This window comes from Sparus aurata, chromosome 19, assembly GCF_900880675.1.
Source record: "Sparus aurata chromosome 19, fSpaAur1.1, whole genome shotgun sequence".
NCBI lineage: Eukaryota > Metazoa > Chordata > Actinopteri > Spariformes > Sparidae > Sparus > Sparus aurata.
The window spans coordinates 6,493,803-6,506,828 of NC_044205.1; the positions used below are offsets into that span (position 1 = coordinate 6,493,803).

Consider the following 13,026-nt stretch of genomic DNA (forward strand, 5'->3'; position numbering starts at 1 on the left):
ATATGTTTGTGTGAGACCTCTTCGTTTTCATCTGTCCCTCTGCAATAAAATGGACCTTTAATCTAGCAAACAGTGGAAGTACGGAAATGACAATCAAATTATAAGACAATGATACAGTAACTCTTTTAGAGACAACAATTGAACTTTTTTTACATGTATTTCTGGTGTTGGGTCGAGGGATCATGAAATCTGGCCTATAAACAGTTGGCTTATGTGGAAGCATCAGTTCAAAGTCAGATGTGATCTAAGCAGTGAAAATGAACATTAATCTGTTTGACTAAGCTTGGCTCTCTTATTATGTAACAGCAGCGATGCAGTTGAGGGCAAACCCTCCAAACGCACTAAACTAGATTGCAATATATAAGTGGTGTCCCCGTCTTTCTAGGACAACAGTTTTTAGAGCTACAATATCTGATATTAATTCATAGCAGGCGCGAGGAACTGGGTTACAATTTTTACGGATCATTTACAATACAAACATTTTGGAAATGAAATAAATAATATTATAAATAAACTTTCAACATTTGTGGCTTTAATTGCTTTATTCAGTCAAAAGGGAATGGAAGTAATTTGTTTATACTTGACTCTTTACTTTACATAATCTGCATTGTCGTCACTTTGCTAGACTCAGCCATAAATGGAATTGACCGTGTTAAACCATTAAAGCATTCCAGTGTGAGGCAAAAAGCATTCAACTGAGATAGTACTTGAGGTCTTGGTTTGTACTTTGCCTGATTAAACTGACGTAATCCATTGTCTGCCGTGGGATTTGCAAATATAGCCACTGTGTGGGTGTGCATGTCGCTATGTTTCTGACACTTTGCAGATGGAGGGATTACACGTCAAGCTGCCAGGTACCATTAGAAGCAAGGAACGTATGGGATATGGAGATTCACAGCAGCTAAATATAGGAGGGATCAGTAGCCACTTAGTCAACTTGCCGGTCATTCAGTACTGATGTCACTCCAGCATTTGAATCAGTCTACTTTTAAAAGTTAACAGTGTCTGCCCCTGACGTCAGCACAACACTCCAGCAGCATATGGACACATATTCACGCTCATGTTCTAATGTATTCATAATGGATTAAAGAGCTGGACGTGTACCTTAAGTTCATTCTTATATTCTTGCACGTCATTCCTCTAATGGCTTAAACTGCAAGACTTTGATAAAAGTACAAATAATATCCATATCATGAGTCAGACCAGCCAGTTGTATTCAACAGACTAAGAGTGGGGCAGCAAATCATCTAGCAAAGACGGATAAATCATAAGACCAACTATTCATGAGGGTTGAATACTCACACAAGAGCAGCACAAGGCGACAATAGCCAGGGACTCCAAGATGCCGGCCGTGCCGACGATCCATGTAAGTCGCAGAAACAAGATGACGCCCAGAATATTCTGGAGGCAGGGGAGGTAGACGCCCATGAAGGTCCCCATCTGAGGGCTCTGTAGAGGAGGGGAGGGAATGACACAGGACAGAAAAAAGACAATCAGTCAAACTGATTAATGTGTGATTAGTAATAGGAAGGGGAAGGAGGTAGATGGGAGAAGTGAGAATTAGGGCAATGCTGGCAACTATAACAAAAAGACAAGGTGGAAGAAGAGCAGAGAGGGAATAGGGGAACATAAAAACCTATGTTAATGGGAAGTGAGGGGGAGCAACAACTGTTTATATACGGTAATCGTACATGGTATGAGACAATTCAGCTAAGACTTCCTCACAATGGACAAAGCATGACCATGCAATTACATTATTTAAGTGCTCTTATCTAAGATATCATAAAAACATACTTGTTGAATACAATGCAGTCAGTAACAAGTAACAACACTGCATCCAATCTACATACATACAGTATCTTTATCTGAGACACTGTTGAATATCCCGAATCATTTTCCTGTTATTGATAATGACTTAGAAGCTATGTTTTCACTCATGCAACATTTTATTTTAACCAGCTTTTTGACATGGCAACATCATAATTGCAAAGCAAAAGCTGCCGCAATGTAAAGATCGTACCTAACGTTCTTCAAAACATGAGTAAAGATGTTGTTTGATATAGTTTTAAGACTTACATCAGGCAACATTTATATAAACCACTCCAACTGCCCTGTAACCAGCAACAAAATTTGTCGAATATCCTTCAATGCTTCCACCCCAAAACATAGCATTCCTTGCAAAAAACAGTAGTTTCGCAACAGCATGAAAGGAGACTCAGGCAACATGTACATATTACATTTTTCTGACAAAAAACACAAACATTTGAATCGATCACTTCGGATTGACAAGTAGGTACCTTTTCAGCCATATGTCTCCAAATGTACAGCACAAGTCACACAGGTCCAGACAAAAAGGGGCAACAATGGTGTCAGTCTAATTCTTTAACAAGACGTCCCTGCAAGCCAATGGGAGGTGCCCGAGGCTGATTTCCATGCAGGGGACAGGATGGAGCAACTGGCATGGGACTGAAGCTGTGGTCACAGAAGCATGTATGTGCCACATGGCAGCACTGTGGCTACTTTTTAATTTTTCTTCTCAAAGAAATTGAAACATGAGTATCCAATGTTTCCAGAAGAAAAACAAGAGCACTTGTGACTGTCGTACAAGAGCAAGGCTTGGGCTGACTCACAAGAGTACTGGACTACCAGCAGTATATTTCTTATAACATCTACATAATGGACTTTTATAGCTGTTCTCTCACTCAACCAACAGGGTGTAAATTGTAGAATATACTTAATAGAAAGTAGCTCCAAAACCATAGCAGGCAGCATATCACCAGAGTAACTGACAACTGCTGCTTTTGCTAGCTTTCCTTGGCTGTAGCTAGCTATAGTTAACTAATTAGCTCTTGGCTCGGTCAGCCATGGAGCCAGGAGTTTGCCTGGACCGAGACCTCAGATCACGGGGGAGCCTAAGTGAACACAGCAGGAAACCAGACTAGGAATACACACAGCATCTGAGACTGAGGGAGGTCAGTTCAAAGATAAGAGATACAGTATGGAGGTGATTTACAGCGGCTCAGAAGAGGCATTAAGCAGCAGAACACTGAAAGAGAGTCATCAACGTGAAGAGCTGGATTATTTTCACATTTTACTTTTTTAATTAAGGAGTTATTTAGACCAAACCAGAGTTAATTGTCGAAAGACAGTGAGTTTTATTTTGTTTATGTTGAGTTGGACTGAAGTGTGTTTAACTACGAGTTAATGTAGTAATTAAGCTTGCCTTGGTTCAGTAAAAGAAAGAAACTTGATGATGTATGGTTGAATTGTCCTGTTTGGTTAAGAAAATAGAAGCAAGCATATTTCATTACTTGACATGTGTGAGTTTATCAAGTTTATTTATCACACATTTAGCTGGCATTATGTATATATCCCAGCTGAAAGTACCTGAGCTATAGGACTATTGCCTCTTGATGAACAAAGTGCTATTATGAAATCGGCAGGGGCTAGCTGGTTAGCATGCTAACTTAAGTAGACATCTCTACAGTGCAGTTTCTTTACATTCTGTTGATGATGTTAATACATTTTTGGAATAAACTTTAACTCTGGCTATATCTTACAAATTGCTCCTTTAAAGAAATGGCCCCTTCGCAACAAAAAACATAGCCTTCAAATAAGAGTGTTGCCTCAAAGGAAGCTTGTTGTTTTCGACAGGTAATACTTGAAAGAGTTTGGTTATGCATAAATAAAATTCTCTGATCTGGTTCCATAAATTCAGTTTTTAATACAGGCTTATTCACTGAACTAACTAAATTACTTGTAAATCTATACTCCAAACTTGCTCTACACACTGTAAATCAATGGCATACGACAGAGTTTAAAAAACCAAACAGTTATTATTGCAGCATGCAAAATGCTGCTATGGAGAGGAAAATAAGGTCCTCCACTTTGCATACCCACTCGGAATGATCTGAGGACAAAACAAACGGCAGGGCTTCATCGGTCAAAGACCTTGCTATGTAATGAGGTTCAGCATGCTCAAAAGTACAACTGTTAATATGCAACTGTATGGTACCTTACTGTACTGTATGTAGACAAGTCCACCTCATAGCTCTGACAGACATTGTATGAACAAGGCTCTCCGGTCATGTACCTTAACAGCTTTCTTCTTGGGCCCCTCGTCCTCCTCAGCCTCCTCGTGCTCCTGGGCCCCCTGGGTGAGATTGGTGTAGTTTGCCAGTTTGTTGAGGAGAGATGACACCATGGGGTTGCTGTCCATCTCCTCCTGCAAGAGGGAAAACATCTGTTGACGTTCTGAACAAACATATCATTTGGACTAACTTCAACAGTCATATAATGTATGTTTTGACTGCATATAAAATTAGATTTTTAAAATACTCTATATAACTTTATTTTGGCCTTTGAGTACTCAGTTACCATAAACTCTTCTGGGATCAAAATACACAGTGCAATATTTGATGAACTGTTCAAAGTATCTTAGAATAGCATGGCTGGGTCGGCTTCATGCTGAGCGGGGAAATTAGAAGCTGCTGTGCTTAATTGATCCTATACATGTGCCAGTCACCACAGAGAAGCAAGGTCTGCCAAATGGCAGAGCAAGGCACCTGGCAGAGGTTTGGCTGAATAAACTTGGAGGAATGCAGTATTTATGGAAAAAACACTTTCTGATTGGGGGATTGAGTGCAGATAAGATTGGTACTTTTACCTCCTTGTGTATATATTTACTTCACCACCGTGATGTTTTTGCATACTGTGCGTTCATCAAGTGGTGTGCTTTACAGTCTGGTTCAAAATAAAAACTGCAGAACTAAGTCTGCCAGTTAATCCTTACTTTAAAAGAATAGTAATGTATTTGCAGCTTCTACCACTTGACTTCTGGGTTTCCCCATGGCCAAAAGGATGTTGCCAAGACAAATAAGACTGGTTTTCTAGTGCAGTAAAACTTCCCTTTGGCCTGTGTGAAGAAGCTATATCAAGTCAATGACGATGAAAGCTACAGGACCGCTACCTCAAAAAGGGCCATGTTGGTGCCATCATAGCTGTTGCCTTTGTCGATGTCTGTGTTGTTGATGAAGGGGCTGTTTTCCTTTGGGACGCCATCACCTGTGGAGACACAACACAGTTGTTTCTTTAAAACAAACGTAGTGTAGGTTTAACGTGTTAAAAATGTCTGGGTCATACCTACTCTGTTCACAACATAGTTGAGGGATGTTATCATCATGACCTGATAACATAAAAAACAATGTGCAAGTGGTTCCTGCTAACAATCCCAAGCCATTATTAAGGTGAAAGTATTTTAGATTTTGAAAACAGTGCAGACTAAATGCTCCAGAGCCACTTTGGAGTCTCTGCCTTGCACTCAACTGCACTTGAGTTTTAAAACGTTATATACATTTTTAATAATCCAGGATATCATGTTGAAGATTTCTCATAAAGTGCATGAATAATTCAAATCTAAACTTTAGAGATGTAAATGGACTCTAACTTTATGTAACTGAGTGAAAAAAACCAACAAACCACACACTCTTAAAGCACTCAAATCAGCATTTTTTTGCAAATTGAGACGCTTTTCAGATAAAATATGTCTTATTATTATCCATTAAGATTCTATTTAACATATATAAGTAATCATCAAACTTAAGCATTGGGAGACCTGAAATGAATCCAAGAAATCTAGCACCAGACTGTTTGAGCAGAATGTGACATTGAGACATTAACGTTTGCACACACATCACACAGCACATTGAAAAAAAGATGCATGACACAGCACCAACAGCACAAGTGCAAATGGATTTGACAAATCACAGATTGAACTAATTGGCATAGCCTTTTAGAGACAGGTAACAATGAGCTAAGCTAAGTGGTTGAGATTTTTGGCCACTGCACTTCTAGCTTTTGACGTGAAAAATGTGTTCAATTTGTAATTTAAGGACTAAACAACTTGAACAGATTTCTTTTCAATTGAGAAGCATCGAACATATGACATGATGACAATTATTTAACTTGGAAGATGAGCCTTTTGAAATGTAGAAAACATCCAAAAAAACTAACATAAAATGGATCTGAATAAATGTCACTCAGTCCGTTTTAACTCCTTAATTTAGAATTTGATCTCATTTTGAGCTCCTACTGAAGGAGCTAAAGGGCAAAAGATGACATAACTTCACAGGTCTTATGTTCAACCAAACTCACAGCAGTTGGGCCATCTTCACAGACATTCTAGCACAACACTGTAAACCATGTCTTTGCTGCTGCCTATACAACAACACACTGAGCAAATGTTTTGAATGAACAGACAGCATAGAGTGTTGGGCTAAGACGTCTGACATGCTGCAGCCATGTCCAAGTTAAACACCGAACAAATGTATCTGTGTGTGCATGTCTGCTCCCCGTTACTCCATCATATGAAAGATGGAAAAGCTTCCCATGTTTTCATTAAATGGAATTGCATCAAATCAACTGAAAGCACAAAATGTATTCATTTACACGTACAAATAACTAGGATGCAAGGGATTTGTATACAATACAAATTAATTCATTTGGTTTGATTAAGAGGAAAAATGTCAAGACAAAGCAGCAGGAAGTTGTTTTTGTCTCAAAGAATTAACTGGAGAACAGGTCATGAAAAAGACAGCAGCACATCATCCAGGCACAACAAATGCAGCCATATTTTGCAAAAAATAGTCGTATAGTTACCATTAAATTAAAATCCACCACTGACCTCAGAACCTGATAGACATTCAGGTGAGAATCCAATTTGCAAGCTCTAACTGAACATTCGCAGCACAATAACTAGTCTGCAATCCTATTCTTTGATTGTTTTGTTGTTGTTTTTTTAAATGTAGAATACTTGAAGAGTATATCTTCATAATTACTGTGACAAAATATTGCTCCATGCACTTGGTCTGCTAACAATTTGTGTTTGTATTGCTTGATGTGATAACTTTAAAGATGAATCCATAACTACACAGAAAAAAAAACATCCAGCATGACTTCTCAGAGCTGATTGACATTTTCAAACTGTTAATTCTGATGAGTAGTTTAAAACCCAACGTAGTTTAACTTACAGTAAAACCCTAATCCTCCAATCTGAGCATCTGACGCCAGAGACTGTTTTGCTATCTCACCTGAAAAACTGCTCAAATGATTAATTAATCATTAAATAGATACAGCTTTATTTTATATTGGAAGAGATGAAACGATTGAATTCAAGGTTTAATGGACTACTTTATAAAACACTGTGAGGAAAGAAATGTGTTGAACATCCTCAGTTCTGCTTTAAAAGGATGAACACCTAACTGAAGACCAGCTCTGTCCAGGGATGCCATGCAGATCCATGAAAACATGTTAAATATCCAATACATTAACAGCATGACAGACTGAGTGGTTTTTTTTTGTTATTCAAATATACCAGTTGTTTCCATTATCAACCTCAGTTCTACAGGAAATATCTGCTGTGGTTGTGGGTGTGGCCAATGCAAATCTTTAAACATACTATCATAAAGTGATTTAGTGAAGACTCATGAAGACTCTTTTATAAAAAATTGTTTTATGCTAGGGACACTATAGTAGCCCCAGACACTACAGGAAATGTTCACAACCATAACGGTCCATTGTTGACGCCGGCTCTCTGCCGCGTCTTCTTCATTCATTAGTGGAGCTTCCTACTGTGAACTCTGGCTGCTATGGGGATTTCATGGGTAACTTTTACTGCTTGATCCAGCTGCAGGGGGAATAAGAGGCTTGCAGCATGGCTTAGTGCAGCGGTAATCACAGGGAAAGTCACTACGTCCTTGTACTGAGAAGCTCTTTAAAACGTAGTCTGATTGGTACAGTAGAACACATTGGATGAGGGCGCCATGTTTCAATAAACTGAGATGACGGGGAATGAATACAACATAATGACCATTGTAGTGTGAGGATGCAGCCTAGGCTGAACCAACCTGTCAGTCATCGCTTAGCTTGGTAGGCCACTACACACCACAGGTAATCATTGTCTTAAATGACACCAGCTAAATCCTCTTTGAGGCCTGGGGGAAGGCTAAAACTGGCAGCACCGTTTCTAAATCAGGTGAAGTTTCAGCTTTTAGAATGTGCCCACGTGTCAGGTGGTTGAGACATCAATCAGTAAGTGAACAGAATAACCATAATGGTTACTTGACATTATATAAGTCCAATAATACAATTAAGTAAATATATTGTGACACAGCTATAAAATGGTTTTAGTAAAAATACTGTACTGTGGGAATTAATAGTCTAGTGTTAGTGTCTGAGATAAGCTTTATGACTCACTGCCAAGGCAGACTGGTAGATGACAAAAACCAGGCAAGCAAATGTTTTACCAGCCAAACTATACATTATGTATATTGACTTAAGTATTTAAACATAAAAAAAAAAAAAGAAAAACACAGTAAAATAGTCAGAATTATTTCAGAAGCAATTTGTGACCTATTGCTCAGAAAAATGGTTGAGTTGCAACATAATAATAGATAAGATGTTTTCATAGAGAGGTTTTAAAATCTGTCTTTGTAGAAATTAATGGGATATTGTTATGAGGTTCCAGTCCCTGTGTGTCTCAAACTCTGAGACAGACAGATAAAAAGGATAGAAGCAACATGCCAGTGAATTAGTGATTGATGGAACACTTTAAATAAGTGGAGTATTAAGGATCAAATCCAAGTGAAGTAATGAGTCAATGGTGTTTAAATCCAAGTTGAGAGCCATTTTTTTTTTTTTTTTTTTTTTTGTCAATTCTAATCTGGAGTCATCAAACTTGTGACTAAAGATCTAAGTCACGTGACTCAAGTCCACACCTCTGATAGAAAAATTGTTAGAGTCATAGTTTAATGTGTTGAGGTATGATTCTGGTTGTTTAAATAAAAAAAATATATATCCATACAGAAGGAGAGGCAACTTCTACCAGGGGACACACAAAACATCAAAAATGTACTACAAGCCATAGAAGAGGCAGCATGCATTTCTGAATGTTGTTCATAAAGGAAGCAAACTGAGAAAAACTTTTTTATTTTTCTGTGTCTTAATGTTTCATGTCTAAAGGGGAATAAAAATGTCATCACAATGTGGTTACACTAAGCTTTCAGGCCACTTTAAACTAGAAACACTAAAAATGTCTGAAATGTGTGTCCACTCCTCCTGTGACCTAAGAATTCCCTTGCAAATCACCACCAAAACTAGGTAAAGGTACCAGCTGCCACAAATCCACAAATACTGCCATTACTGCAGTCATTGTAGATCACGTACTAAAGAATAAGCACAGGCACAAAGAACAATTATTCTACAGAAGGTGGAGGTCGATGATGTCTGTACATGTCAGTCAGTATGTCGACATATCATCGTAACTCTTGGTGTGTAAACGTTAACATGTGTATGCGCGAGTGTGCTTTGGTGTGCTGTGGCTAACAGTCCTAGGGGACATGGTCCAGATTCATATACAGTAGCAATGACAAGACTCTGGCCTAGTTAACAGATGTTAGCCTCTGTGCACATTACATGCGTTGTCATTTATCTTCGACTAGTTCACTCAGCTTCCTGGAAATCAATGTCGATTTCCTCTCTTTAAATGGGACTTACAAGTATATGGGATTAAAAATAAAAAACTGAATGAAAAAAGCTTTCAAAAAGCTATCCCAATGTGTGGGTTGAAATCTGGGGAGAAAAGCATCAGATCATGCTGAGCTAAAATAATTTCTAAAGCCTCGTCCAGCTCTGCCCCCCCTGAGAAAATCTATCTTACAATGACTGAACAAGTACATACTGCAAAGATCGCAGTCTGCTCTTTGACAATATTACCGGTCCTGCATTGCAAAAACTCCTAACATCAGCTGTTCTCACATCAGTCCAGGAATGCTGAAAGTGCACAGCACATACAAACTCGTTCATAAAGAGCAAATTATGTAAATGTTGGCAAATATGCACCTGCTGTAGGGGAGAGCATGAGAGGGGAGGAGAGTAACACTGAAGATGAAAGCTGCAAGGAGTGTGTTCAAGTGTGTGTTCACGTGAAACTGATAAAAAGCGCAAAAAACATCCATTTATCCATCTATAAAGCCTAACAATGTCTCCAGCTAAGGGGATCTTTATGATGTGATACTGCTGTGTGCACTAAAATGTACATACGCTGATATTGAATCTATTCAACAGACAGGCATCTGGATGCAATGAAACATTTTAACTTCACTTATCTGCACCTTTGTTCCTGTTTGCAATCATTTACATGATACATGATGTTAATAATTGTTTTCCGTTATTGAATTCACAGCACATGCAACAAGATAACAATAACCTCAATTGTTTAAAAAATAAAATTCTTTACATACAAACATACGCATCCTGGAACCAGACATTCTACTCAAAAAAAGGCAAACCTTGAATCCCATCAAACCCAAAACTACACTGGAACCATCAACATACTTTTATAGCACACAGTACTTGAGTGGAGATTACAGTCTTTGCGTATACAATGTTCTGTATGTACCTGAAGAGTCATCTTACTTTAAATGCCAAGAAAACATCTGCACTAAAGGCCACAATCCTTTTTTTCTGGCTTGGTATGCTGAAATAAGTTTATGTACTGTATTTGACTTACAGGAGTGCATGCAAGGTCACATACATCTCTTTTATTGGGTTTGCCCTCTTCTCAACAATTGCTCTTATTTTGCATGTATACAGGCTTGGTGAACATAATGCAAGACTCCCATACTTGACATCAGTGTGGTTTGCAAAGGAAATCCAACAAAGAAAGCCTAGGTCAAAGAAGGCCAATGATTGTTTTTTGCCTCTAAACAATAAAATCTGGTACTGAAGTGACATGTTTTCAGTTATCACAGTCACAATCCAACTATTGTGATGATGACAGGAGCCAAGAATGGACACATTCTGCTTCACTATGTCCCTATTTTCCACAACAAAACATACCATTCAAACACTAGTTAATGTTCTGCGGTATGATAGGCATACAAATTCTCTTGTCAGCCAAGAGGATTTGATCAAAGCTAGACATATGGAAGACATTGAATTGTATTGCTGACTTCTTTTTCTTTCGTTTCTTTCTTGTTGTGAAAACAATATCTGAAATAACCATTCACAAAAGATCACTAGATGCACAGAAAAATGTGACTAAATTTTACAGCTCTCCAAAGCTCTGAAGTTTCTTTTAGTTATTTACTTTTTGGAGACGGACAACATCTGGCTGTTAAAGAGACAGATATTTTGTTGGAACTGGTCGAGACAAAACAACTGATTAACATCTCAATATATTGAATAGGGCTGGGTATCACCAGGTACCTCGCGATACGATACTATCACGATATTTTGCCCACGATAACGATAATATCACGATACAGCGATTCTGCGATAATCGATATATTGCAAGGAATTTCATCCACGATACATCACGATATCTGTGTCACTGAAGAAATTCATAATTCATTGACTGCACTGAATCCATTTCACAGGAATTACAAAACATTGGCAATCAATTTCACATGAATGACAGCCAAGTAAACAAAGAGTATATTGCACAGTGTCTCTTCTTAACACACACACACTGACTACAACTGTCATTAAATATCTATGTGTGGGTTTCAGAGCTACTTAAACCATTTTTTTTAATTTTATTTGGTTGTATACTCATTTTTGAATAAAGATAAAGCTGTCCTCCGAAGAGGGGTGGTGGTGGTGGGCCAAAAAAAAAACATTAAAAAAAATATATATATATATATTTTTTTTACATTTTTAAATATCGATATTTGGCACCAGTGTATCGATAACGTACCTCAAGACGAAATATCGCGATATATCGTGGTATCGATATTTTGGCACACCCCTAATATTGAATGTGTTTGCTAAATGATATGATTTGTGAAATTTTTCATTAATGTTAACGCTTTTAAACTTTCACAGATTATGCTAGACTGAATACAGAATTCAAGCAACCCACCGGCCTGTCTATAATAAAGAGGGAGGAAGGCCTCTTTGTAATTGTTGATGAATGAATGCAGGTGGGGAGAGCTGTGTGTGTATGTGTGTGTGTGTGAGTGTGCGTGTTCTACTTCTGCAGGTGGCAAGGAGAGTGTCTCTGCGCTACAGTGCATTAGGTGACCCCTAAAAATGTGACATTGCTAGAAACTATACAGGACGTTAGTGGCAATGACCAGGACAAACTAAACCAGATTAAATTAACCACACAGTAAATCATCTGAATTTGCAAAGTAACAAATAACTAAAGTTTTCCAATTAATGTAGGTGAGTGGAAGTATACATACTCAAGTAAAGTACCTCAAAATTGTAACTTAAGTGCAGTACTTGAGTAAACAGTATTTAGCTATATTCCATCACAGGTTATTCTTAATCTTGACACAAAGATTTTTATTTTCACTGCAAATGTTTATTGGTTTCAAATATTGGTTATCGGTCTACATTATTACTATTAATCTGTATTGATATTTGATGCATGTTTCATGAGTGGCATAATCGCCAAGCTATAATTATGCAGAGTGACAAAAAGCTGAACTTAAAATTATGTGGCTCATTTCACACATCCTTATGTATTTCATTTGACCTCTTGAACTTGTAAGTACCAGAGCAAGCAATTCCCCAAGTGTACAATGTTTTGGTCAAAGTCATGGTATCATTGCATGATAAAGCAGTTACATGTGCAGATGGTTTTGAAAATCCTCACTGCTGCTGCATGCTGCACTGCCCTGACATCTGATATTCAAAGAGCATTCTTTTACATCACAGTCAGCGATGTTACATAAGGTAGTGGGATTCCCTGACCCTGCCTCAGAAAGCAATTATTCATCAGTCTGTCATTTGTCATTAGTGAAAGCCTGAATGGGGCTCTTTTGCCATCAGGTTTCTTTAATTCTTCTCAGCGCTTTGTGATGCTACAGAAGCTGTGGTGAAGCTCGGGCTGAAGTCACACTTCATCAGCACTCTGCTAGTTACAGCAGGTACAATGAGGATGTGCTAATGGTTCGGCTCAGCCTCTCTGGTCACTCTGGTAATAAATGACCATGCATCCTATTTATAACCACTAAGCTG

At 38.2% G+C, this 13,026-nt stretch overlaps 1 protein-coding gene across 6 annotated transcripts in view; it reads right to left on the bottom strand.

The window, feature by feature from the left end:
- Positions 1-13,026, bottom strand: part of slc12a7b (solute carrier family 12 member 7b) — a 64,357-nt gene that overhangs the window by 21,718 nt on the left and 29,613 nt on the right. For all 6 annotated transcript variants that reach the window (XM_030398283.1, XM_030398280.1, XM_030398279.1 and 3 more), the window contains exons 2-4: positions 4,970-5,064; positions 4,094-4,225; positions 1,303-1,449 (exon numbers count right to left, since the gene is read on the bottom strand). In XM_030398283.1, the coding sequence (XP_030254143.1) occupies positions 1,303-1,449; positions 4,094-4,225; positions 4,970-5,064 (374 nt within the window). The remainder of the gene's footprint in view (positions 1-1,302; positions 1,450-4,093; positions 4,226-4,969; positions 5,065-13,026) is intronic.